Below are 26,112 nucleotides of genomic sequence, written 5' to 3'. Positions count from 1 at the left end.
CAGAATTGGCAGAGTTAGTTTACTGCCCTTGCAATAAATGCATCTTTGATCCCCAAACTAGGGAAGAGTTAATCCTTTTCGCATCTACAGTGATACAATTTAAATATTTTTTTCTTCCTCTCTCAGCATGAGAGTAACAGCCAAGAATCTCAATTGGTTATGTAAATTCAAAGCAGAGGCATGATTATTCCAACTTAGTTTAATTTGTGAGTGAATATAATAAAAGGTGTTCTGAAAATGAATTATAATGACGCTTGGTTCAGGCTATTCTTGCATAAAATAAGTGTCCGACTTCTGCCTAGCTGCAGGATGGATGTGTGGGCTACCCCCCCTCGTTTGCTCTGCTGTCTCCCCTTCAAAATAAATAAATCAAATTGTGAATTTAATAAATCAAATTGTGAATTGGCATGCAAAAGTCCTAGGTTCAACACCCAATATCTCTAGGTGGGAATGTTCTCTGCCTGAAAACCTGGAAAGTTGTTCCTGCCAGTCAGTGTTGACAGTACTGAGCTAGATGGACCAATAAATCTGACTTGGAAGAAGGCAACTTTCAATGCTCCTAAATGAAGAAGAGCCTTGCAGCTGGACCAAACCAAAGACCATCTAGCCCAATGTCTGACATCTTGCTGTGGAACAGATTGTTCTAAAGGGCATGAGGCTCTGGGTCCTGCCACTGCTGGTGCTAAGTACCAGGGTCCTCTCTTTACCTCCTCCTCCTCCTCTTCATCTTGGTGCTTTGGTCACAGTTTCCACCTCTGTTTGGGGTCAGGGGGTTCCACTGGGATGGATGCTGCAGAGAGTCACCTCAGGTTGTAGTGTGGACATGCCACCTGAAGATGGGGGCAGGCTGTTGCTACCCCCCCCCCGCTGCACCCGCTATTCTTTGGAGCAAATAAATCTACACAAATCCTAATTGCTATTAAAAAAAAAACCCAGTTGTACCCCAGGCTATTCAATATATAGCAGAGCTTAAAAGCACTTACTGCCTTTCCCCTTCTTGCCGGAAAAAGATGAAACAAACCCATTTGTAGAAAAGCCTCAAATGCAGAAACCAACTATTCTAATTTCCAGCCCATTCCCTTTATTCTTCCCCCTTTCTAAAATGTAAAAGGAGGGGGGCACAATGCACAGAAGAAATGATTTCCATAAGCAGACCATTTCGGCAGCTAATTTTACCACCACTTACATCTGACTTTATGACTAAGATCTCATGCTAACTATATTAATCCTATCAGGTTTTTGGAGCAAGAAAAAATGAGACTGTATATTTTATGGATGCAGTAACTTCTGAGCCATTAGACATCTATGCTGACATGAAAGTAATCAAATATTACAGGCCACCAGTTTCCCCCATGAAAACCCTGGGTACTTGAATGTAGCTTTGCAGGTGGGGGTTGTGCAGATGACCCCTTGAATATTACTGGTTATAGGTGAGCAGTCTTTCATTTTTCATTAGTTGTGAAAGAGGCAGGTGTGTCCCACCTTAGTTGCATGATAGCAGAGGCCCTTGGGTCCATTGTAGTGGGAGGGGTGGTTTGGTGCTGTTTTAGTTTTAATTTAATATTACCTTGTTTTTTGGTGTAGCAGCCATTTATGTAATGCATCTGATGGCAAAATGTTTTGTTAAGGGTTTTTCAGTTATGTCTGATTCTGGAGAGAATATAATGGTTCTCAGAAACCCAATTAAGAAGCTAGAACATTAATGGGGGCCATAAATCATCAAGTTAGAGGCTTGGGAGGAGCCAGCAAGAGTGGTTCAACTTGCCCTTTTGGCCAGTTTGATGTTCTGCTGCTCAGTCATTCTGAGGGACATGCAGGGAGGTTTGGGGATGCATAGGGGCAGGGAACTCAACTGATGCCCAAGGATGCCACTTGGCCCTCTTTGGATGGTGTTCTTTGTGGGGCATCACCCATGCCAAGAGGGACACGATGCTGAGCAATGCCATGCTTGCTATTTAACTAATGTGGCGAGTGAGCTTGAAAGCTGTTTTGACAACTGTTTGTTTCTTAAGAAGAACTTTGTGGTTAAAAATAAAATAAAAAGAGGAGGAGGAGGAGGAGAAAACAGCAAGGGAGAGCACAGTCTTATTTGAGCTTGACTGCAAAATTTCCTGTATTTCCCAATTTTGAAGGTTGTAACTTCAGCTGTGCAGAACGTGCGTTTTTCAGAGCTCTCTCACTGAAGAGACCTGGCTGAAATTCTCTCTTGCTGTGATTCTCATTCTTTCAGCTGGGAAGGGCTCTGTGGGGTCAGTGCATTTACTCCATTGCTGCAACCCTGGACCTGTGTAAAGCATTGTTTTGCTACTTTCCCTGATGACCTAGATGCCTCCTCCCCATTGCCCAGCAATCCATCCTAATCTGGTAGCTGCAAATGGAAAGGCAGGAGGAAAGCCCAGTTCATGAACAGGACCTGAGCTCCACAGTAGCGACTCTCCATACTTGCAATTTCCAGCAACTGGACCATCATAGCAGGATGCCTCTGAATACCAGTTGCTGGGAGCGGGGTAGTGGTTTCTGGTGTACTGATCCTCAGGCATGTCCAAAGTCCGTTTAGGGGGCCTAATCCGGCCTGCTGGTTGGTTTAATCTGGCCCCTGTGGCAGTTTATTTCCTGGGGTAAAATCCTAAAAAAAAACCCTTAACAACCTCAATCCTAAAAACAAAGCTCAACAACTTCAGTCCTAAGAAAGGTCAACAACTTTGGTCAGCCCCCACAGCCCTTCACTTCATCAAATCTGGCTCTCTTTGAAAAAACTTTGGACACCACTGCTCCAAGAGCTTGCCTAATCCTCTTTGTCCAGGAAACTGAGCTAAAGAAGGGGATGTTTGCTGATGAATGTCCCTGGGTCCTTTTGCCCTTGCTTTGACACTTGCGCAAGTGGGGAGCGTTTTACTGGTTCCTGGAGTGCTGCAAAGGACTAATGGGCCCACTCAGTTTTGTTCTGTCCTTTTCTCTGGGTCTTCATCCCCAGCTGCTCCACACAAAGGAGTCCATCCCCCCCCCATAGACGCTGGTGGGGGGCAGTGGTTGAGTAAGGGGAGAATGGCTGGGAAAGCTGTTCCCTATCCCTCAGCAGATGGACAAAACAGCAGCAGAATCAGTCCCTGAGTCAGTCACTTTCCAGGTTCAGGTCACCTGGTAGTTTATGCAGCCCCTCCTCTTCTGCCTCAGAAGGAAGGCAAAGTATAGGAAAAGGACTTGGCTTCATAGGCTGAGCATTTGAATATTTTCACAGGCAAGCAGAGAAAAGCATATTGATCCAGGGAAGCTTCCCAAAATTCTGGGCTTATTTGCAAACCTTGGAAGCGCTTCCAGCTTCTGCATAATTATTTTCTTTCTTTTTTTTAAAAAAAAAGAAGCATACATGAAATACAGTATAACGCTAGGACGATAGTTGATCGTAAGTCATAGTTGGAGGTTTGCTGCAAAATGAATGAGTGCCCAGATCCAAGGATGGTGGTATTTTGCACCAGGGAGGCTAGGAAAATATCTGCACTGTAGACAGCTTTGTGTGTAACAAGCTTTTAGAAGGTTTTTGCCCAATGTCTGCTTGTGGACCTGGAGTGAAGCCACAAGTTAGTTTGCTTGCTGGGCTGCAGCTCCATTGCTTTGCTTACATTTTACAGAAGAGCCAAGGCTGCCTCCGTTTCCTCTCCATTCTTCCAGTCCACCTATGAGACCCCCTATAAGGCAAGGTGGGTAGGGTCACACAGAGGGCTGCTCCCCAAGGCTGCTTGCTCAGGAAAACCTCTGAATTTGTTGACATACTTGAGGAGTGAATCAGCTCCTAATGAGTGCTTTGTCGTGGGGTGATAATCTAATGGGGGTGGGGGTGGGGTCTTGCACTTCCTCCTCCTGCAAGATTTCAAAGGGTTCAGGAAGGCAGCGTGGATGTGGAATCCTAGGGCTGTGTGGACACAAGAAGATTGTCAGTTGAGGTGTCTGGTGTGCAGCGGAGCAGCTGCACCTCATGGTTGTGGGAGTAGAGAAGAGCTCCCCCCACTTTTTAGAAAGGTCTCTCTGTGTCTGGGTTGATAACTGCCAAATCAAGCTTCCATAGTTATGGGAGGTATACCCCTAACCACCCGCTTCTGGGGAAGGGCAGCAGGTGCAGGCCTCGGTGCCATAGCCCCAGGTCTTGAGTTCGGGCTGTCCCTTTCTCACCTTGCCTTGTCCAAAGCAACCTCCTCCAGAGCTCCCTCATTGGGGAACTTAAGGTTTTGCTCTGATATGAAGTTGGATGGCCACCTGTCAGGAATGCTTTCGTTATGATTCTTTCGCTGCTGGGGGTTAAACCAGATGACCCTTGGGGGCTCTTCCAGCTCTATGATTCTATGAAGAAAATGTGGCACTGGGGTGGAGGTGCAAGGGTGGAAACAGCTTAAGGTGCAAGCGCAAGGCTGGAGACTTGTCCTTGTCTCTATGCCATGGTGTGAGGCAGAGTTGGCCCTCACCAGCTGTGAGTTCTGAGTGCCCCTTCCAGTGGAAGGAAAATGGAACATGGGCATTACAGCTTCTTTTGTGGGGGGTGGAGGGTGGTCCAGTGTTTGTGTGTTGCCCCTCTCCCTCTCTCTCCCCACCCCCTGCTGCATCCTCTTGCTTTCTTCCACCTGCTTTCTTCCCTGGTTTAGCCTCTTCCTAGTTGCTCCTTCCCGCCTATGGCTTAGAGGCTCTCCCAGCCTGGGTGGCTGCTGCCTTGTCTCGCCTGCCCTCCTTCCTTGTAATTCTGTCATGAATCAGAACAACTTTTAACAAAACAAGATCCTCTCACTGTTGCAAAAGAGCTTTGGGGAAATCTGGCTTTTGTGGTTCAGGGTCTTACTCCGATGCACCAGGAAGGCAGGCAACGTTTAGCTTTTATTTGGCCCAGAGGATTCTTACAACATTATCCACATTTCCTTTAATTTGTGGGATTTCTAGTAAATGGGTTTAAAATTAGGTCCGGGCACAAAGCCAAAGAACATCTGAATGGTGCAAAACTGCAAGGCAATAAATGGCGAATTCTGAACAGTTTGCTTTCATTTCTCTCTGGGTGCTGGCAGGATTAACGGAAGAAAGTGTGTAGGGGTGGGGGTTATATTTTTCTCTAAACCAGCTGGGGAGAGGCATTGCCCAGTCATCCTACCCCACCTGTTCCTTCTTTGGATGTATGAATGGGCTTAATCAATGCACATCAGTTAAGGGAGCACATTAAAAGGCTTTAATCAGGACTGGTCCCTTACACCTCTGCCTGGCCACTGGGCTCCTTAGGTTGTGGCCCTGCTGAGGGCGCCACGCCTGAGGAGTATGTTTAGTTTGCACTGGAAACTGGGCTTTTAGTGCTGTGGCTCCAGCCTTCTGGAATTAAACAAGTGCCTTGATATTTAGTCACTTTTGCTTAAGGAAGCATTCCTTGAAATGGGACCCAGTCATTTGATGGAATAGTAATGGTATAATTGTATAAGTCAATCTATTGCCTTTATTTTGCTGAGTTTGTCATCTTCACACAGCTTCATTAACATTTTGTTGTGAAGATGTTTATGAACCTGCAATCACTCCATTCCCCCAAGGGAAATAAGAGGGAAAAGAGGAAGATGGAGTTCACTTGCTGGGGGTGGTAGATGCCCTAAAGAAGAAGTGGCTGCCATGTGGGGGCCGGTGATGGACAGAGGTGGTGGTCTCCTGCAAAATGTCCCCCTTTTCAAACCAGAACTCTGTGAGCAGGCAAAAATGTGAGCAGCTGCTGTTCCACGCTCCACGGGGAGGTCTCCTCCAGCCAGCCCCACAATACTTAACCATCCTTACATGTGAAAGGGAACTAATTACTCCCAGGGAGAGTCTTAACCAGCTTAACCAGAAGGCTAATGATTTTGGGGGCAGAGGGATAGATATTGCAATGAGTGTCCAAGTCTTGAGGAGATTTCTGAAAGAGGTTGCAGGAGGAGGAGGTGGCTGAATCAGGCCTTTGGTCACTCCCATCAGCCCTGGTTAGCATGGCCAGAGGCTAAGGGTCATGGTGAGAGTTGGGAGTTACCATGCTGTAGTGGCAGCTCTCTAAGACTTGAGGTAGAAAAAGGACCTTCCCCAGCCCCAACTGGAGGTGGTGTTTGGGGCTGAACCTGGGAACTTCTGCCCCCTCCCTTCCCTCATCCAGCCTGCTGAGTCCTCCTTAACCATCAGCTGCGTCTTCCTTTGCCTCCCCAGGGATGGCTGTCATCTGTGACTTGTTCTCTCCCTTGGCCTTTAGCAAAGAGTGGGGAAGTAGCAGCAATGCCTAGAACCCCCTGGAAAAAGAACACAGGCAGAGAGAAAGTCAAACTATCTCAATTTTAAAAGTAAAATAACAAATGGGAAGGTCAGGGGAGGTGGGTGGGTGCTGTGGGGCTGCCCACAGGTACCACATTGAGTGTGTAGGTGGGGACCCAGCTTTAAATAACACACATTTGATTTTCCTGCTGCCTTCTGTGTAGTTTTTTATTTTAATGTGATTTTATCTGAAATGTTGTGCTTGCTAGCTGCCTTCTGGACCCAAATTGCACAGGGACGTGGGATCCCAAGGACAGCATAGAATTGTAGGGTTGGAAGGGATCCAAAGGGTCATCTAGTCTAACTCACCTACTCCAACTCATCTAGTCCAACCCATTGAACAGAGCAACCTCTGGGGAGGGGCCCTTCTCCCTTCCTGCCATCTGTCCTGAACCTCAGTTCCTCTCCTGGGTGCAGGGTGGATTCCAACCTTATTGTTGTTTCCCAGACAGTTTTTGCAATACCAGACCTGAATGGCAATACAGCAACTGTAAATCTCTAAGAGAGAAAGGATTACATCTGATTTTAAGCACAATTAGAAATGCAAGTGGAACACTTTGTATTTCACCTCATCGTCTACTATTTATGGCACGTTATGCAAATAAACCAAGCTATGAATATTAAACTTGTAAACTCTTTCTCTGCCTTTTTGAAGGGTGCAGCCGGGGGGGGGGGGCTTAACCACTGCCTCTGATGGCTCAAGGAGGCCCTGTCCACCCAGAGTTTCCCTTGTGGCAAGAGGAAGGGAGGGCTGGAAACTACCTAGATGAAATGGGTTCAATCCTTGGGAGATCACAGAATAACAGGATTGTAGGACTGGAAGGGACTCAAGGGTCATCTAGTCCAACCCCTTGCAATGCAGGAATCTCAGCTAAAACATCCTTAACAGATAGCCATTGTGAGTCAGTTGATGAATCAAAGGCAAGAGTAAAGGTAAAGGACCCCTGGACAGTTAGGTCCAGTCAAAGGTGACTATGGGGTTGCGGTGTTCATCTGCTTTCAGGCTGAGGGAGCCGGCATTTGTCCACAGTCAGCTTTCTGGGTCATGTGGCCAGCATGACTAAACTGCTTCTGATGCAACGGAACACCGGGACGGAAACCAGAGCACATGGAAATGCCGTTTACCTTCCCGCCGTAGCAGTACCTATTTATCTACTTGCACTGGTGTGCTTTTGAACTGCTAGGTTGGCAGGAGCTGGCACAGAGCAACAAGAGCTCACCCCGTTGTGGGGATTCGAACCTCCAACCTTCTGATCGGCAAGCCCAAGAGGCTTAGTGGTTTAGACCACAGCGCCACCCACGCTGCCCTTCCAGGAGGCTTTGTAGGACTGGAGATGGTGGAGAGGCCTTTGGATAGGATGAACTCTACAGAGCCAGCACACTGGAAGTGGCAGGATCCCACCTTGCCATTTCCTTCAGGGGGAGGACCCAGCTGAATTTTAAGGAAACACAGCAGAGTTTCTTTCGCTCTCCACCCCCTCCCCAAATCTCTCAAGTTGGCCGTTTCCGATCAATTCATGCCAATGTAAACACCTGTATTTTTATATGCTCATTAAATTATGGTGTTGTCCAAATCTATATTTGATTATCACATCCCACTAATAAGTACTTGCTGAAGCAAGCAGAGGAAGTGGCAAAAAATGCTTTTTGTGGCCTTCTGCACTTTCCTGTCCCAAACTCCTATGTTGAGCACTGATAAGATGCTTCTGCTGTTGGGCTGCTCCTACTGTTCCTCCCACCCCCAGATAAGGGGCAGAGCCAGGCACTTGCATTTATTGATTTACAAAGTAGATATTTATGAAGGTTTTCTTTAGAAAATGTGGAAGCACTAGAGCAGGGGGTCAGCAAACCTTTTCAGCAGGGGGCCAGTCCACTGTCCCTCAGACCTTGTGGGGGGCTGGACTATATTTGGGGGGGGGGGGAATGAACGAATTCTTATGCCCCACAAATAAAAAGTCACATTCTTCTCATGTAAATACATACTGATTCCCGGACCATCTGCGGGCCGGATTTAGAAGGCAATTGGGCTGGATCCAGCCCCCGGGCCTTAGTTTACCTACCCATGCACTAGAGACCCCCACCAGGTGGCATTGTGAAGGGAAATCCAAGATTCTTCCCTGTGGAGCAACAGCACACATGTGCCCCCTGCCCCCAGAAGGCAGGGCTTGTTCCTGGGTAGAGTCTGGCCTTGCTGGCCACAGAAGCAGGCAGAGTACTTTGATGGCTGCGGGTGTGTGTGTGTGTGTGTCAGTGTCACAGTCTCCGTGAAGAACAGACATGGCTCATGAATGCAAATGGAAAATATGCCAATCTCAGCATCGTAGTTGCATGTGATAAATACTATTTGCATATCATTTTCCTGACTTTGATGAGCATCTGAATACAGTTTCGCTTATTCTTCAGCTTCATAGCTAGCAGATTGGGAAGGTATGAATGGGGAATGTGTTTCAGCTCTTACAGCAACATACAGGCCTGAGTCTTTTTTCATGCTGATGTGAAGTTTCAGAACCAAACAAAGAAGGGAGTCATCAGGCTGCCTCCATCTCCAAGCACCTGAAGAACCACTGATTTATTTATTTTTGGCGGGGTGTGTGTGAGCTTATGGTTGGCATCCATCTGTCTCCAGAGACAGTAGAGTGCTACTTCAGGGGTGAAGTTAAACCATTGCATTAGCACCGAAGTGATTTCGCTGGGGAGTAACCAGTGTATATGGAGGACCAGGCTGTCCATATGGCAAGACCCACCTCTCAGCTTTGCTAATGTGGTTCAGAGAAAAGCAGAGCAATATGTTTGGCATCAGCTTGGCTGCAGGAGTTGTCAGGAGACACTCAAGGCATCTTCCAAGTATCTTAGGGACTCCACTCTGGAATTATGTAGGGTTTACTCCTTAGCCTTTTCTTCTCCCAAAGAAGGCAACAGAGGTTTAGGATCTGAGTTTTCCATCTCCTAGTCAAGCTTCCTTCACAGGTTGATGAGCTCCATCTGCCCCTCACTTCCCTCTACAGCATGTGCAGAAACCGCCTTCTTGACCATTGGACCCACTATTAGTCTCTCTTCTCAGTCTGCTGGAGCCTGTCTTCACATGCAGGTGACGTCCCTAACTCACTTAGGTTTTGAGAACCATCGACTACTCTCACCTGGTTTAGCTAGCCAGTTGAAGCTGTTTTCTGGGGTGTGGCTGCTGTTGCATGTTGACAGCTTCTAGGAGCCACAGGTGAGAGCTGAATGCAGGGTGGGGACCCCAAGGTGGACAGACTACCCCAAAAGGAGCATGATGTGTTCCCCACCAGAGGTATTACTCCTCCCTTAACACCCCATACACTCTGGGGAATGAGAAGCCCACATTTATTAATCTTTTTGCATATTTCAATAGGGACTAGCAATGTCTTGTTGCAAAAACCAAGACTCACAGAAACCCAGCCTAGAAAAAGAGTTTCAAGGTTGAGGTCATGGGCAGCAAACTGAGAGCAGCAGCTGCAGTAGGACCAAAGAGCAACCAAGGATACAGGAACACACCAGGGTGGGCTGAGGAAGACCTTGTGGCTCAAGCAAGGTCCAGCTGAAGCAGCAGCCTTTTCAACCCCTTCCTGCCCATGAAGGTCCAGTGGCCAGATTGGGTGGGGGGCAGAGTGTGTGGCTTGTTGCAATTCTGTGGCTCACTGCATGGGACAGCTGCATGCAGGCCCAGCAGCTGCTGAGGGAGTCCAGAGGCTGGGGGGGGCATCCAATTATCCCCCCCTCCCCAAATTTTGAAGGGGGTGGTGCTGCGAAGGTCAGAAGGGGGAGGCTGGGGGAATCCCATCTGAATCTGGCCTAAGGCTGCCTTGTAGCCTTTGGCTGCTAATCCAGATGGGGGACACTATGCTCAGGTTCCTGTCCAGTGTCATGGGAGGGAAGGAGGGAGAAGCGCCTCTGCAGACCCCACAAAAGTGGGTCCCAGCCAGCCAGCCAGATGGAGGAGTGAGCTGCCTTCTTCCTTTTCCCTTTCCCCTGCCTTTAAAAAAGGGGGGGAACCCATCCACCCATCCCCATTGCATCAGAACTAGGCAGCATTCCTGGTGCTCTCATGTCTGTTTCTGCTGACTCACAGAGTAACTTGCTGAAGGGAGAGAAAAAAAACAACCACGCAAAGTTCAGGGCTGGACATCCCATCCCACCATACTAGGCAATGAGCTGAAGCAAGAAACCGCCTGCTAGAGGAGAGAGAGGGTGTGAATGCAAAGAGGTACCGTATTTTTCGCTCTATTGGACACAGTTTTCCCCCTCCAAAAATTGAGAGGAAATGTGTGTGCCTCCTATGGAGCGAATGCAGGCTTGTGCCATAGCCTCGCGCAACCCCACCGGCAGGGAGAGGCTGCACGGGGCTATGGCTTCTTTAGCCCTGCGCAGCGTCTCCCGGCAAGGAGAGGCTGCACGGGGCTAAAGGGGAAGGCAAAACAGCAAGCAGGATCCATCCCGCTCACTGCCTTGCCTTCTTCCATAGCTGTGCGCAACCCTTCCGCAAGGAGACGCTGCACGGGGCTATGGATTCTTTTCTTTTTTTTAAATGAAATATTTATTAAAGTTTCAGAAAGAGGAATTACATAAAAACAAAAAATACAAAGGTAAAAGACAAAAATAAAAATACAAGAAAAATACAGAATAAAAAAGTAAGTACACTTACAGAAAAAAGGAAAATAATAATAATAATAATAAATCAATCTTTCCATATCTTACATTCATATCCTTGTTTCCCTGACCTCCTCATACCTCCCTTTTTTGTGTTCCAATTCAATTAATTAATTCAGCAATTTCTTTCCCTCCTTATTATCCTGATCTTTAATCTTAATATATTGTAACATTAAATTTTTACCTATTTAGAAATCCAATTTTCCATATTCTTTTATATCATTACAGCTAGAAACCACTTAACTTCAATCAAACATCATTCTAACATTCATTAATTTTACAATATTTCTGTAAATAATCTTTAAATTTCTTCCAATCTTCTTCCACCGACTCTTCTCCCTGGTCTTGGATTCTGCCAGTCATTTCCGCCAATTCCATGTAGTCCATCACTTTCATCTGCCATTCTTCCAAAGTGGGTAGATCTTGTGTCTTCCAATACTTTGCGATGAGTATTCTTGCTGCTGTTGTAGCATACATAAAGAAAATTCTGTCCTTCTTTAACACCGATTGGCCGACTATGCCCAGGACGGGGCTATGGATTCTTTAGCCCTGCTTCTCCCGGCAAGGAGAGGCTGCACAGGGCTAAAGGGGAAGCCAAAACAGCGAACGGGATCCATCCCGCTCGTTGCCTTGGCTTGTTCCATAGCTGCACGCAACCCCTTTGGCAGGGAGAGGTTGTGTGCAGCCTGTACGCTGCTCTTTGGGGCTGGGGGGGATTTTTTCCCCTCTTGATTTTCCCCCCCTAAAAACTGGGTGCGCCCTATGGTCCGGTGTACCCTATGGTGCGGAAAATACGGTATATTCCTCTTCTGCTTTGCTGTCCTGGTGCATTGGGGAGGAGGTTTGAGGCCAGCCGGCTAGCCTGGGGCTTCTCAGCAAATGCTGCCTCGCTGGCTCTGCTCTGCATCTGCTGCTCTTTTCCTTATGGTGGTTGCCTGTAGACTTTGGGCATCCAGCCTCCTCTTCCTTCTTCAGGGTTCCTCTTTTTGAACTGGGTCCCTTCGGTATGGCATGCCACTTCCCATTCTTTTCATCTTTACCCGAAATCTTGAAATGCCAAGGCTTGCCCAGGCACTATCAGCACTGTGACCACCCCATCCCTTCTTCTGAATGCTTCCGTACTATGAAGGTGGGGGGAACCCCACCCCAACTACAGCTCCCCTCCTTGGCCTCAGTATCTTGGTCAGCATTCTCTGTAAAGGTAACATTGCTTTGGGGTTGTTTTTGACACCCTCCAGAAAATGGCTGTGGTTTGGGAGGCATATTAGTTGGGAAAGGTGGTTAGAAGGCAACACTGCCTTTGGTTGCTTCCCTCTTTGTGGAAGCTGTAATCAGTGTGCTGGTCTTTGAGAAGAAGCTGTTGTATGTTTGCGCAACTTGCTCTGTTGCTGGCAGGTTACTTAGGAAGCCACCTTATACCAGGTTGGAATGTTAGTCCCTGTAGCACAGTGTCGTTTCACTGACAGGAACCAGTGGCTCTCCAGGGTTTCAGGCAGGAGGCAGTCCCAGCCCTTACCTGGAGATGCTGCCAGTAGGGCTTCAACCTGGGACCTTCTGCATACAAAGCAGGTGCTCTGTCACTGAGCTATCTGGCTTCTTCCTCTAATGTTTTGCCTTGATAACATCTTTCCCCAACCTTTCTGGGGCTGATGGGCAGGGGGGGGGGAGAGACTATAGAGTGCTCTATAGCAGTGTTTCCCAACCTTTTTTGGGCAAAGGCACACTTGTTTCATGAAAAAAATCTCGAGGCACACCCCCATGCCAGATGGGGAAAGGTCACTTTTTACTTATGTAAAAATAAAAATAAAAAAATAGTAACAGCATAGAAGGTAATGGTTAGGCTAGCATTCCTCTTCCAAATATGCTAGGTTTTTATTTGCAGGGACTGTTCTACATGGGAAAGCATTCAGTTGCTCCGAAGTTTGGGGGGCCGCGGGGGTGGGTGCACGTCCCAGGAGGCGGAGGCCAGCCCGGGCTGGGAGCCGCGCCGCAGCCCGGGGGCGGTAGGCGGACCGCGGCTCCTAGGATGTGGAAAGGGGACGGCGGCGCAGGGGGAGGAGACCCGCACGGCTAGGGCAGCGCGCAGGGGGAGGGGAGCGGGCCAGAGGCGGGCGAGGGGGGCCACGATCCCGCGCGCCGCGAACATGGCCTCCTTCCCCGCGGGCCCCGCCGAGCCCCCCGGCCGGGGAGGGCGGCGCGCCCCCGCCGCCGGAGGAGAGCAGAGGCAGGAGGAGGAGGACGAAGGCGCTGCCGAGGAGGCGCGCCAACTTCGGCGCCTGCCCCGTCGCCGCAGGCTCCTCCCGGCCGAGAGCCAGAGGACGGCGGCGGAGCAGGAGCAGGAGGATCGGGTTTGGCGACGGCTGCTGCGTCCTCTCCAAGTGCAGGGCTGGCCTCCGCCGCGCCCGATCCTCCGCGCTCGCCGCGCTTCTCGGCGGAGCAGGTCTCGTGCGTGTGCGAGGCGCTGCTGCAGGCGGGCGACCCCGGCCGGCTGGGCCGCTTCCTGGGCTCGCTGCCGCCCGACGCCGAGGCGCCGTGCCTGGAGGCGCAGGCGGGCGAGAGCCTGGGCAAGGTGCGCGCGCTGCTGGCCTTCCAGCGCGGCGACTTCGCCGAGCTCTACCGCCTGGTGCAGAGCCGGCGATGGGATGTGGGAGGGAGCTCGCTCGCCGCCCCGCGTGTGCCTATGTAGGGCACGTTACAGCCCCGTGACGTCAGCGCCACGCAGGCAGGCAGACAGCGAGAGCCCCGCGCTGGGCGGCCTCTCCTCGCCGCCGCCGCCCCGCCTCTCGCCGCCCGACTCGCCCGCCTCCCTCCCACGGCACACCAGGCAACGTCTCGCGGCACACTAGTGTGCCGCGGAACACCGGTTGGGAAACACTGCTCTATAGAGTCATAAGTGCCCTGCAGCTGGACCTGCCCAGAGGCATTCTGTTCTCACAGAGGGAAGCCAGATGACTAGTGGGAAACCCACAAGCAGGACCTGTGTGCAAAGCACCCTAGCTGAACCACCCTGTGATCTTCAGATGAAGGGCAGTACAGTGGTACCTTGGGTTACATACGCTTCAGGTTACATACGCTTAAGGTTACATACGCTTCAGGTTACAGACTCCGCTAACCCAGAAATAGTACCTTGGGTTAAGAACTTTGCTTCAGGATGAGAACAGAAATTGTGCTCCGGTGGCACGGCAGCAGCAGGAGGCCCCATTAGCTAAAGTGGTGCTTCAGGTTAAGAACAGTTTCAGGTTAAGAACTGACCTCCGGAACGAATTAAGTACTTAACCGGAGGTACCACTGTATACAAATTTAATTAATAAATAACAATAAAATTGTCCATTTGACGCTTTGAACAATAGCTAGTAGCCTTTGATAATCGTGTCCTCTGTTGGAGCCAGTGTTGTCTACTCTGGCTGTCAGTAACTGTTCAGGGTCTCACCCAGCAACTCCTCCCTCTGTTCCTTTTAACTGGAGGTGTCTGCCTTGGGGGATTGAACCCGAGGTCTTCTGCCTGCAGAGCTGCTGCTATGCCACTCAACTGTGGCTCCTTGCCGTGGATGAAAAGTGGCCACTTGTCAGCATTTTGGAGAGCAGTCCTTCAGTGCCTGCAAACCTCATTGATTTCAATAGAACTAGAGCTTCTTAACAGAGTGCAGGATTGCAGTGCATAGGAGCCCATCCAGAGAGTCTTATGCACCTTTAAGGTGCAGCCACAATAGTTTCCCCAGGAGGTGGTTGGAAGCCAGGCTCACAGGTCTGGATCTTGAATTGTGCTAAGTGGTGCATCTTCACAGCCAGCAGTGTGGGGATTTTAAAAGGTTTGGGCAGCTTTCCCCCTTTCAGCTCAAAAGTGCTGAAAGATAGTCTGGGGGGGGAATTGCTTTTTGCACACAGGTGGCACCTGGGGGGCTCTGTGGATTTCCCCTCATTCCTGAAAACTGAAGGTAGGCCATACACGCAATGTGGTAGGCTGCCCCTGCTGCTCCTTGAAGTTTAAAAGTCCCTGAGCTGCAATCACCACAGCATCCTTCAGTTCATACTACAGTAGAACCTCAACTTACCACCGCCCCTACTTGCAAATAGTTCGACTCGCGACCATAGCAAACCCAGAAGTAAATACTGGGTTTGCCACGATTCGTGCATGCGCACAGAACTGCGCTGCCGCCGATTGCGCGTACACAGAATGGCGCTTCTACCAGCGACCCGGATCGACTCACGAATGGACCTCTGGAATGGATTCCGTACATGAGTAGAGGTTCCACTGTACGTCTGTCTGTCTGTCTGTCTTTGTTAAAATCTCTCTGTCTCAGGAGACAGTGGAGGAATGCACCTTTGGGTTAAAGTCAAACCATTGGAGAGTTACAGTGTCTGCTGTGGCTGTAGAGACGGATGCAGGAGAGACATGTGTTATTGTAGCTAGGGCAGATGAAGGTGTTAGTGATCACTGTTAGAGATGTATCATGGCGTTTCTTCTCTTTGCCCTCCTCCCAGCAATCATTCCTCCTCTGGTCACTGCTATGGATACACGACCTGTCTACAGGCACTGTGGTCATTTGCAAGGGATTATCACACAGCAGGGTTGATGTTGCCAGCCATCATGTCTTGTTTGCAGACATCTATGTAACACATAGTTGGTCTGTCAACAGGCCTGGTCCCTGTAGCCAGCTCCCTGTAGAGCGTGTCCTCGGGGATCCTTCCATCTTCCATTCTGTGGACATGGCCAAGCCAGTGTAGACATCACTGATACAGGAGTGTGAACATGCTGGGAATGTGGGTTTGGGAGAGCATATCTTTGTTTGAGACTCTGTCCTGCCATGTGATGCCCAAAATCTTCCTGACACAGTACATGTGGAAGGCTTTGAAGCATCACTCCTGACAGCTGTTAGTTGCCCTCCACTCACTTCCCTAAAGCAGCATGCCCTAGATGCAAGCCTGGTAGACCTTCTTCTAGGTATTGGTCATTAGTATCACATTCTACGATATACTTTTGGAGAGGTGAGCCATTGGCAGAGCTGCCTTGCTAATACACTTGTCCAGCTGAGCATCAGTAGAGAGGTTGCTGGTTATGGTGGAGCCCAGAAGCACAAAATTGTCTATAACCTTAAGCGTTTGGTCACCAATGCTGACGCATGGAGTGCTGGCAATGTCCTGACCCAGGATGTTGGTCTTTGTCCGGATGATGGTAAGGCCGACCTCCCTGCAGGCTTGGGCAAGATGGTTGATAGCCTCTGTAGAGCTTCCTTGGAGTGTGCTGTAAAGGCTGCTTCATCTGCAAACATCTCTCTGATAAGCACCCGCTGCACTTTTGTCTTGGTGCGGAGACATGATCATTTTGTGAAGCTTTGGTGGGCACCACATGAACAGCGTGAAGAGCCTGTTTTGGCGGATGAGATCAAAGGCCTTTGTCAGGTCTATGAAGGTGATGTACAAGAGGCATCTCTGCTCCTGGCATTTCTCCTGCAGCTGATGCATTGAGAAAATCATGTTGACTTCTGAGCTCTAAAGCCATGTTGTGACTTGAGATAAACCATGCTGGCGAGTGACTGTAATCTGTTGAGAACTACACAGGTGAAGGCTTTCCCCATAGTACTCAGTGGGGAGATTCCATGTTAGTTGTTACAGTCATGGTGGTCACCTTTGTTTTTGTAGAGGGTCACAATGCTGGAGTCATGCATGTCTTGTGGCATAGATCCTAACACTGCAAGATGAAGCCATGGAAGTGCATCATGAGGGGAGGAATTGAAGCCAGCTTTCAGCACTTCTGTTAGGATTCCATCCTGTCTTGGGGCTTTGCCACATGCTTGAGAGTTGGTGGTATTCTTCAGCTTGTCAAGGAAGGGAGCGACATCCCACTCTTCCAAGGCAGGTAGGCAGGATACTGTTGACTGCTGTGTCAGAGACCATGTTTTCCCATGAGTACAGTTCTTGGTAGTGCTCTGTCCATCACTTCGTCTGGTTGCTGCAGTCTCTGATGATCTCTCCTGGCAAAAGTTTTAGTGGTGCAGTTTTCCTGACTGTTGGTCCAAAAGCTTTCTTCATGCCATCATACATTTTGCGAGTGTTGCCAGTGTCAGCAATGAATTGAATGCTGTGACACAGCTTTAGCCAGTAGTTATTGGCACATTATCTGGCAGTGTGCTGGGCATCACTCCTTGCCTTTCTCAGTGTAACAGGTGTCTTTTTGCAGCGCTTGTAGTTCAGAAGAGCCTTGCGCTTTGCAGTGATAACAGGCTCCATGTCCTTCATGCCAACCTCAAACCAGTCTGGGAACTGTTGGTCTCTTTTGCCAAAGGAGGATATACCATATTTTTTGCTCTATAAGACACACTTTTTCCCTCCTAAAAAGTAAGGGAAAATGTGTGTGCGTCTTATGGAGTGAATGCAGGCTGCGCGGCGAAGTCAGAACAGGGAGAGGGAGCGCTGGGCAATGCTCGCTCTCGCTGTTCTAGCTTCTGGCTTAGCTGCGTGAAAGCCTCCTCAGGGCAGCAGGATGAAAGCACCCCGCTGCCCTGTGGAGGCTTCGTGGGCTGTCGCAGAAGCCAGAACAGCGAGACGGAGTGCTGTGCAGCGCTCTGTCTCGCTGTTCTAGCTTTGGGCTTAGCTGCGCAAAGCCTCCGCAGGGCAGCGGGGTGCCTTCATCCCACTGCCCTCTGGAGGCTTTGCGGGCTGTCCCAGAAGCCAGAACAAGGCACCCTGCTGCCCTCCGGAGGCTTTGCGGGCTGTCCTAGAAGCCAGATCAGCGAGAGGAAGCGCTGTGCAGCGCTCCCTCTAGCTATTCTGGCTTTTGGATAGCCCCCACGAAGCCTCTGTAGGGCAGTGGGACGAAGGCTCCCCACTGCCCTGCGGAGGCTTTGCGCGGCTCTTGCGGGAGATGGGGGAAGGTACAGAGGGCAGCTTACCCGCGCGCAGCCTCTTCCGGGCAGGGGGAGCCTTCATCCTGCTGCCCGGGAGAGAGGCTTCAGTGGCTATCCCAGAAGCCAGAACAGCAAGAGGCTACCCCAGAAGCCAGATCCCTCTTGCTATTCTGGCTTCTGGGATTCAGAATTTTTCTTCTTCTTGTTTTCCTCCCCCCATAACTAGGTGCGTCTTATCGTCTGGCGCGTCCTATAGAGCGAAAAATGCGGTAGCTTTGTTGTAGGTTGCCTCTTTGATGTGGTTCCACCTTACTTCAACACTTGTTCGGCAGAATCAGAGAAGCATTCACAAAGTTCAAGTATGATTTTTCTGCCAGTGTAGATTCAAAACCGCACTTTGTGCTATGGGTCCTCTTTGGCTGGAAATGGATCTTGCTTGCCACCAGGGAGTGATCTGTGTCGCGGTTAGCACTGTGGTAACTTTGTGTGACGCAAACACAGTTCAGTGCCGTTCACCTGGTGATAATCAAGTCCATCTGGTGCTAGTGGCCTGACCTTGGATACTTCCAGGAAATTTGCTGTTTTACCTTGGTAGAGAAGAACAAGTTTGTGATGCAGAGGCTTTGATACAAGCACAGCTCAAGCAGCTTTTGTCTGTTCTCATTAATGCTGCCAGTACCAAAGAGGCCATGGGTAGGCAAACTAAAGCCCAGGGGCCAGATCTGGCCCAACCACCTTCTAAATCTGGCCCGCAGGCGGTCTGGGAATCAGCGTGTTTTTACGTGAGTAGAATGTGTTCTTTTATTTAAAATGCATCTCTGGGTTATTTGTAGGGCATAGGAATTCGTTCACCCCCCCCAAAAAAATATATATATATAGTCCGGCCCCCCACAAGTTCTGAGGGACAGTGGACTGGCCCCCTGCTGAAAAGGTTTGCTGACCCCTGAAAGAGGCCTATGCAGTTGTCCCATGTGTGATGATCACCCCCTATTCTTGCATTGAAACCTCCCAGCAGAAATAGGTGTTCACAGTCTGGGACCCTCCTGACATCCTGGTCTAGTTCCTTGTAGAACTGGTCCTTGGTTTGTATGTAAGGGAACATAGTGAGAACATAGACACTCAATATGTTAACTGGACCGAAGGTGGTTGAGAGGTGGAGGGAAAACAAGTGTTCTGAGCCCTCAGCTGGTTCGGTCGCAGACAGAAGAGAGTTCCCCACTGTGAATCCTACACCATGAATACATGGGTCTTTCGGATGACCTCCTTGCCAGAAAATGCTGTAGTTCTTCTCTCAGAGTCTGCCATTCGAAGTGAGTCTGGTTTCCTGTAGAATGGCATGTCAGTGTTTGATTTTTTTCAGATCACAGTCTTCCATGAGTCATTAACTTGTTCAGTGGACGAGCGAGGACCCATGGTCTTGACATACCAGCTTGCTAGGTGCAAGAGGATTTGTTTCTTTTATTTTTTACCTGGTATAGTAGTTTGGTCTGTTTCTTGATTGATACTCTGAGTTTCAAGCACCCATTGAAGCAGGTGGACAGTGGCAGGCCATCACTTTTTGACCAAGGACTGCCTGGCTTTAGGTGGGCAGTAGCTGACAAGTGAGACATGATGATCTCTCCCACTGACGAAAGCTACCCATTGTGCTCGTGCCTTACATCAATCAGATTGAGCTTATAACTCATAACTTCTGCTTCCTGCGTTTTTGCTGCGTTTTGCAGCATCAAAGTGATCAGGGCATAGTCCTGGGCAGTGTGTATGGAGGTCCTGGGCTGCTCAGAAGACAAGACATTACTGGCCTTACTGATGTGGTGCAAATGAAAGCAGAGAAGTATGTTTGGCACCAGCTTGGCTGCAGGAGTTGCCTGACAGAGGTATATAGTTAGAAGCCAACTGGCCAGACATGTACATGGCTACAGAACTGTTTTTTTACTTGCGAATTGTTTTTTAGTTCAAAAATACTTTACCCTTCTCTCCAGCAAAATGATAAATGTGTTTTAGCATCGGGGCAGCTAAAGCAAACCCCACATTCCTGTAGTCATGTTAGTTCTATAATTTAAGTGAGTTTAAAATGTGAAACTGCAATACACAAAGAGTGTTTGGGGTTTTTTTATTAGGTTTGGTAAATCTGTGTGTTGTATCCAACCAAGTTTTTACTCAGAAATTAATGGAAATTAATTTTGCTTGGTGTACCCTGAGCCTGTCTAATGTTGGATGCAACTCAATATTTTGTGCAGAAGCCATCCTGAAGTTTGGGGTGGCAACTGGGGGAGAGGGCAACATGAACTGGGAGATTCTCAACTGCAGCCATCTCAAGAGCCACCCATCTCAAGGCCATTAAGTTCTAGGTCTGAAATTCCCTAGTGCTACGACCACTGAGGCTGGATCTGTCTGGTGCCTATTGCTCCACTTGTGATAAGGAGACAGATCAGGCTCCAGGTCTCTCCCCTTCTGAGGCCTTTAAGTCTCTTTTTAAGGGATAACTAGAATTTAGACAGCTTGTGTGGCAACCATCTGTAATGCAACAAGGCTAAAATCTGAATTAACAGTTGATGAATTAACTGGAGAGAGAAATGGCCCTTTTTTGTGGACATTTTTGAAACTCTAGCATCCCTCTCTTTCAAGGAAAGGAAAAAGGAGTAATTTCCTGCTTCTGTGGTTGCTGAGTAATATAAGCAAACACAGACCTTTGAAAAAGGCAAGTCCCAAATTCATGATTGATTGATTTTTCTTTTATTAGTTACCTACCCTTTGTGGCAAGGTGGGTTACATTTTTAAAAAGTGGTATTTATGTGGGGAGGCTCACCTTAAGAGTGTGTGTGATTTTGGGGGCCTGTGCTTGCATGAGAGCATGGTGTCCAAAAGCGTGCGAGATTACAGTGCCCCAAAATATGTGTTTTTTAGGTGCCATGTCCTTTCATGGGTCATGTGACTTATGCAGGAGTGCGGCCTGGAAGACACGTGTCTTGTTTTGCACTGGGACATGTTGGAGGGTATGACAGCACCATTCACGTAACAAAAACTACCACAGATAACAACATTTTCAAAAGTAGGGGGCCCATAACTTGGCTTTTGAAAAACAGGGTCCTCAGTGCTTAGCTACGTAATTGGGAAACACTGATCTAGAGGCTCTCAAGATGATCCTTATAATTTCTGAGCGGGCAGTATATAAATCCTTTTATATGTGTTAGTAAATGAAAAATGGGGTTTGCTAATACTTCCCACCAATTTTTAAGCAGCCCTTCCCCAAAAGCTTCAACAAACAGCAGATTTAGATTATATTGTAGGAATTAGAAGCTGTGTGTGTATTTGGGAGGTTATGCATCATTGCAAGTTCAGCCAGCCAGCCCAGGAGGTTCCCTTTTAGCCCCTTGCTAGCCAAAGTGATCTCTAGGGTCAGGTCAGGTTGCCGCAAATGTGTGTGTGGGGGGGGGGAGAGAACATCAGTGGCAGCTGGACTAGTGAGGCCAAGAGAAACCTTAATGCACACTCCCAGAGGGCCCCCCTCCCCAATTTCCAATTGTTTCACTGGAAAATAAAAGTGTTGTGAGAGGCTTTGAGGGGGGGATATGATAGGATGCTTCCCCCTCCCCTCCCTGGAGTTTCTTTTCTACCTAAACCTTCTAGTTCTGCAGCGGAGGACTTGCAGTCTTTCAGAGAATGTGTCTTTCTGGTTGGGAGTGTCTTGTAAGAAGGGGCTCAGGTCTGAGTAATGGCGCAGAGAGAGGAGTGTGGCGTGTGGAGTGGGGGTAGAAAGTGGAAGGCAACTGGCTCTGTGACCTGAAACACTTAGTCTTAATAACTTGCACTGTAGAAGGAAAACAGGTCTCTGTCCCAAGGAGATTCCAGTGGTAATAGACCAGGCTTCCTCCAGCAGCTGCTGGGGGATTGCAAGCAGATTCCAGACCACATAGTGAAAATGACACAGGGGCATGGGGTGGGGACCATGCTGCAAGGTGGGCTCAGAGCCAGCTCCAGCACTGGTATTGCCCCTGGGTCAGGCTCAGGGTTTTGAGGCAGGCTCCAGGGCAGGCCTGTTTTGTGAAGGGTGTGTGTGTGTGTAACCCCCCCCCCATGTGTGTCTACACCCCCTCCTTTTGTGGCACCCTGGCCATTGACCTTATCAGGCAGAAGGAGGATAGTAAAAGGTGGGTGGGGGGTATTTTCCTTTGCCCTGGTTCCTCCTGTCCTTTGTTCCTTCTCACTCTGAGGAGTTAATGGAGAGCCTCCGCTGCGCCAGCTCTGCAGACTGTTTGGAATACTTTAAATGCTTTGACACTCTGGATGTGCTGGATGGGAGAGGAGGCGGTTTGCAGCTTAATTCATATGCAAAACTGTGCCATAAATCCTGAGCCCTGTCTCAGTTGCTGTGGCACCACTAAGCATTTCATCAGCGCCCCATACAGTATTTCTGCCATCTTTGTTTGCATTGCAGTGACTCATCAAAAGTCTGTCTTGTACCAACACCCTGAGCATTCCTCTGGCACTGATCCTTCTCCCCCCCCCCCTTCTCCTCCCTTTCTCTCTCTCTCTCTCTCTCTCTCTCTCTCTCTCTCTCTCTCTCTCTCTCCTCCTTTTCTTCCGAGCTTCAGTTTGAAACTGGCCTTTGCTTCAGGTCTCTCGTCAAAGGGCTCTATTCATTGCAGAGAATGGCCTGAATGTTAAGCTGCATATCCGGCCCTGTTCATTGAGATGCTGCTTTGCGCTGCTCCTGCTGCTCCTGCTGAGGAGGTTTGACTTAGTCTGAAGCTAAAACTCCTCACAGCAGAAGCAAGGAGGACAGGCAGGAGGGGCTGAGGCGGGAAGGACTGAGGCAGGAGGGGGCACCTCCTCATTGTGCCCCCCCCTTCCAAGCAGCCTTTGCTGCTGCACTGGAGAGTTGGGTGCTGAAGAGGGGGGTTGAGGAGACCCTTCCAGAAGCAGGTGCTGTGGATTTCACACCACTCAAGGTATGTTCACATGAGGGGGGCACATCCCTGCGCTGAATGCTTGGGCAATGTGATGCAGCTGCAGAATGGGGCTATCCTAGCTGGCAGCTTTGCAGGGGTGATTGGAGGTAGTGTGTGTGTGAGTGAGTGTGTGTGAGAGAGAACAGAGCAACCCATTGTGTGGTCACTTTTTTAGGAGCAGTCAGTTTGCAGGGCGGAGAGATCTTTTGGAGTCTAGTTCAACTAGGTGCTGTTGAAGCAACTCAGAATCGGGACCTCCTGTGTGGAGGGGGTGGACTGTGTGTGTGTTTTGGGGGGGAGGTCTTAATTGTTCCTGTGTGCCAAGGAGATGAAGGGAGGCGCCATTGAAGTCATGAGGAGTTTCTCTCTCCCTGCCCTCAACCAGCTAAAGAGAGGCATAGATTTTGCTGGTTTAAGAGAATTTGTTGGCGTTTCTCCGCATGCTGCCTGTGTTTTGGTGCATGTGGGTGGGGGAAAGAGGAGGCATCACTGCTATGACATGACGGTTCCCGGAGGATCCTAAAATAGATCCATGGGCTTTGCTGCATTCTTGATGCAAAGGCGAGAGCCCAGGCAGGTGTCTCCTTTGCATGGAGGTCAACATCTCCCCTCCCCCCGAAATATAGAAAGGGGGTGCCATGGAGGAATGCCTTTGGGAGTCCAACAGTTGAGAAGAGTTCCAGGAACTGGGGAGCCTGTCCGTATCCTGGGCTGCTGCAGTAGAAGGCAGCCCCCAGCCCCTCTCCATTCCCTGCATCCCGCACTTTGAATGATGGTGGGGGCGGAGGGGACGGACAGCTGCCCGGCCCTTCCTTGGCTCCTCAGCAGCTCCAATGTGCAGGGAAACTTGGAATAATTATGCGCAGAAGTTGCTGCATTTCTGAAGCGTCCACCCATCTCTCTCTCCCCCCTCCTTTCTCCCAAGTTTCCAGCTGTGTCAGCTTTTTCAGGAGCGCGCACTGCCTGCCCTAATAGTGCCTGTGTTAGAAATCCCATTCCAATACCTTGTTTGGGGGATCATACCTTTTGTGGTGTGTGTACCCCCACCCCCGAAAAAGGGAAAAATCTTTCAGCAGCATCAGCCTGGATTCAGGTTGGTGGAGTCAATGGAGGCAGTTCTCAACGCCCACCCCCACCCCAGCTGGAATGGGTAGCCATCTTTGCCTGTGTTTTTCTTGCCCTGGACTGGTGGTACACGGAGGGCTTTGTGGGTGGGGTGTAGTTTTTTTGAACTCTGTTATATTGAGTTTCTTCCTCCCCTTGTTAGGAATGCTCTTCACAGGAGGGGGATTTTCCAAACACTGGCAGAATCCCTCTCCCTGGTACTTCCTGATTCTTGTGTTTCTGCCAGATATCCTCTCTCTTCCTTTCTCTTTTTCACGTGCCTGTTTCCTCTCCTCCCACCAACTCCCCTGCCCCGCCTACAGATGTGCCCTCTCTCAGAAGCCCTGGCCTTGAGCGCGTGAGGAGGCAGCTGCTGAGCCATGTCGCAGATGCTGCACATAGAAATCCCCAACTTTGGGAGCACCGTCCTGGGCTCCCTGAATGAGCAGCGCCTCCTGGGTCTCTACTGCGATGTCTCCATCCTGGTCAAGGGCCAGGCCTTCAAGGCTCACCGGGCTGTCTTGGCAGCCAGCAGCCTCTACTTCCGAGACCTCTTCAGTGGCAACAGCAAGAGCGCCTTCGAGCTACCGGGCTCCGTGCCGCCCGCCTGCTTCCAGCAGATCCTCTCCTTCTGCTACACCGGCAAGCTGACCATGGCTGCCAGCGAGCAGCTGGTGGTGATGTACACAGCAGGCTTCCTCCAGATCCAGCACATCGTGGAGAAGGGGACAGACCTGATGTTCAAAGTGAGCTCCCCTCACTGCGACTCCCAGACGGCCATGACGGAGGAGCCCTGCTCGGGGCCCCAGAGCCCCTGCCACCCCCTGCAGCCGCCCTCCCTACCCTATGCCGTGTCGCCTTCTGTGCCCCTTCCACTGCTCACCCGCGTCAAGCATGAGACCTTGGAGCCTGCGAAGCGGTCCTTGGAGTGCAGCCTGCGGGAGGCGGCCGGGGGCAGCTCCTCTGCCAGCGCCCCGCTCAAATTGTCGCGCGTCTCCTACTACGGGGTGCCCAGCCTTGCCACCCTCCTCCCCAGCATCCCACTGGCTCAGTACTGCCAGGGGGAGCGGACGAGCCCTGGGGCCAACAGCCTCCCCACCACTGACAGCCCCACCTCCTACCACAACGAAGAAGATGAGGACGACGATGAAGCCTATGACACCATGGCAGAGGAGCAGTACGGGCAGATGCACATCAAGTCCACAGGCGGCTATGCAGGTAAAAGCCCCCTTTACCCTCCGCCACTTTCAGTCTCATGGGACCGTAAAATGAGAGGCATCTGCAGTCAGGCAGGTGTTCATTTCCCTGCATTTTAGAAAAGTAGTTCAGTAGGTGGAGTGTCTGATTTGCAAGCAGTTGTTTTGATCCCCAGTTGGCATCTCCAGATAAAGCTGGTAGTAAATCCCCTGCTGGAAACCCTGCACAGCCATCACTGCCAGTCAGTGTTGGTAATACCGAGCTGGGCAGACTGATGTCCTCATTTGGAATAAGGAAGCTTCGCACTGATTTAAGACTTGAAAACTTGAATGGGAACAGTGCTGATTGCAGCTTATTTCCATTTTGGGGTGAGGTCTCTTCTTTCCTTCCCCCCTGCCAGATATAGATCTCCAGGCTCTGTGAATTTGCTGAAAAGGAAGGGATTTCGTAGTAAGGAGTAGTTCATTTTTCAATAAGATGTTTTTGGCGGGAGGGACTGGATCTTTACATGTGAATCTGCCGAAGGTGCCATTGTTGTCCCTTTGGTTCCTTGGGGAAAGTAATAAGCTCTTAATTTCTGCAAGCTTATTGATGGCGTCTGTTTCCTTATTTTTTTGGGGGGGGTGTCTGCATGTTCAGAGTTTCCTCCTCATTTAATAAAACTGGCAATGCAGCATTACTCTGTGGATCAGTTTCCTTGATGCCGACAGATTTTAAGGGTTGCATATTGAGCATAGCAAGATTGTTGAGCTCTTTCTCTTGGTCCATTTTCTGTAGCTTAAGGAGCCTGGAAGCCCAGCCCAGGCAGATGTCTCCTCTCCTTCCCAGGAGAAAGAGGCAAGATGCCTTCAGGCAGGATTGGGAATGAGGTGCTGGCTTTGGAGCTGTGTTGAGGTTCTGTGCTCTAAAACCAAAGAAGGGGTGACAGTGTGACTCTTCAGTCCAGGCCACTATGGGTCAGTGTGGTACTCTTGGGGTAATGAAAGAGCTGGTAGGGCAAGAGACACTTTATGGCCAGCCTGGATGCCCCCCGCCGACCCACTGGAGAGACACATTTCTAG

At 49.8% G+C, this 26,112-nt stretch overlaps 1 protein-coding gene across 5 annotated transcripts in view; it reads left to right on the top strand.

The window, feature by feature from the left end:
- NACC2 (NACC family member 2) overlaps positions 1–26,112 on the top strand; it is a 62,535-nt gene that overhangs the window by 24,904 nt on the left and 11,519 nt on the right. For 4 of the 5 annotated variants that reach the window (XM_083485179.1, XM_083485182.1, XM_083485181.1 and 1 more), the window contains exon 2: positions 24,178–25,072. In XM_083485179.1, the coding sequence (XP_083341305.1) occupies positions 24,235–25,072 (838 nt within the window). In that variant the 5' untranslated portion in view covers positions 24,178–24,234. Of the gene's footprint in view, positions 1–22,023; positions 22,751–24,177; positions 25,073–26,112 lie in introns of those variants that run through there. The other variant, XM_083485180.1, reaches the window with a different exon arrangement.

This window comes from Podarcis liolepis, assembly GCF_965112155.1.
Source record: "Podarcis liolepis genome assembly, chromosome: Z".
In the NCBI taxonomy this organism is placed as follows: domain Eukaryota; kingdom Metazoa; phylum Chordata; class Lepidosauria; order Squamata; family Lacertidae; genus Podarcis; species Podarcis liolepis.
The sequence above is the reverse complement of the archived record's forward strand: the minus strand, read 5'-3'. Positions and strand labels throughout refer to the sequence as shown.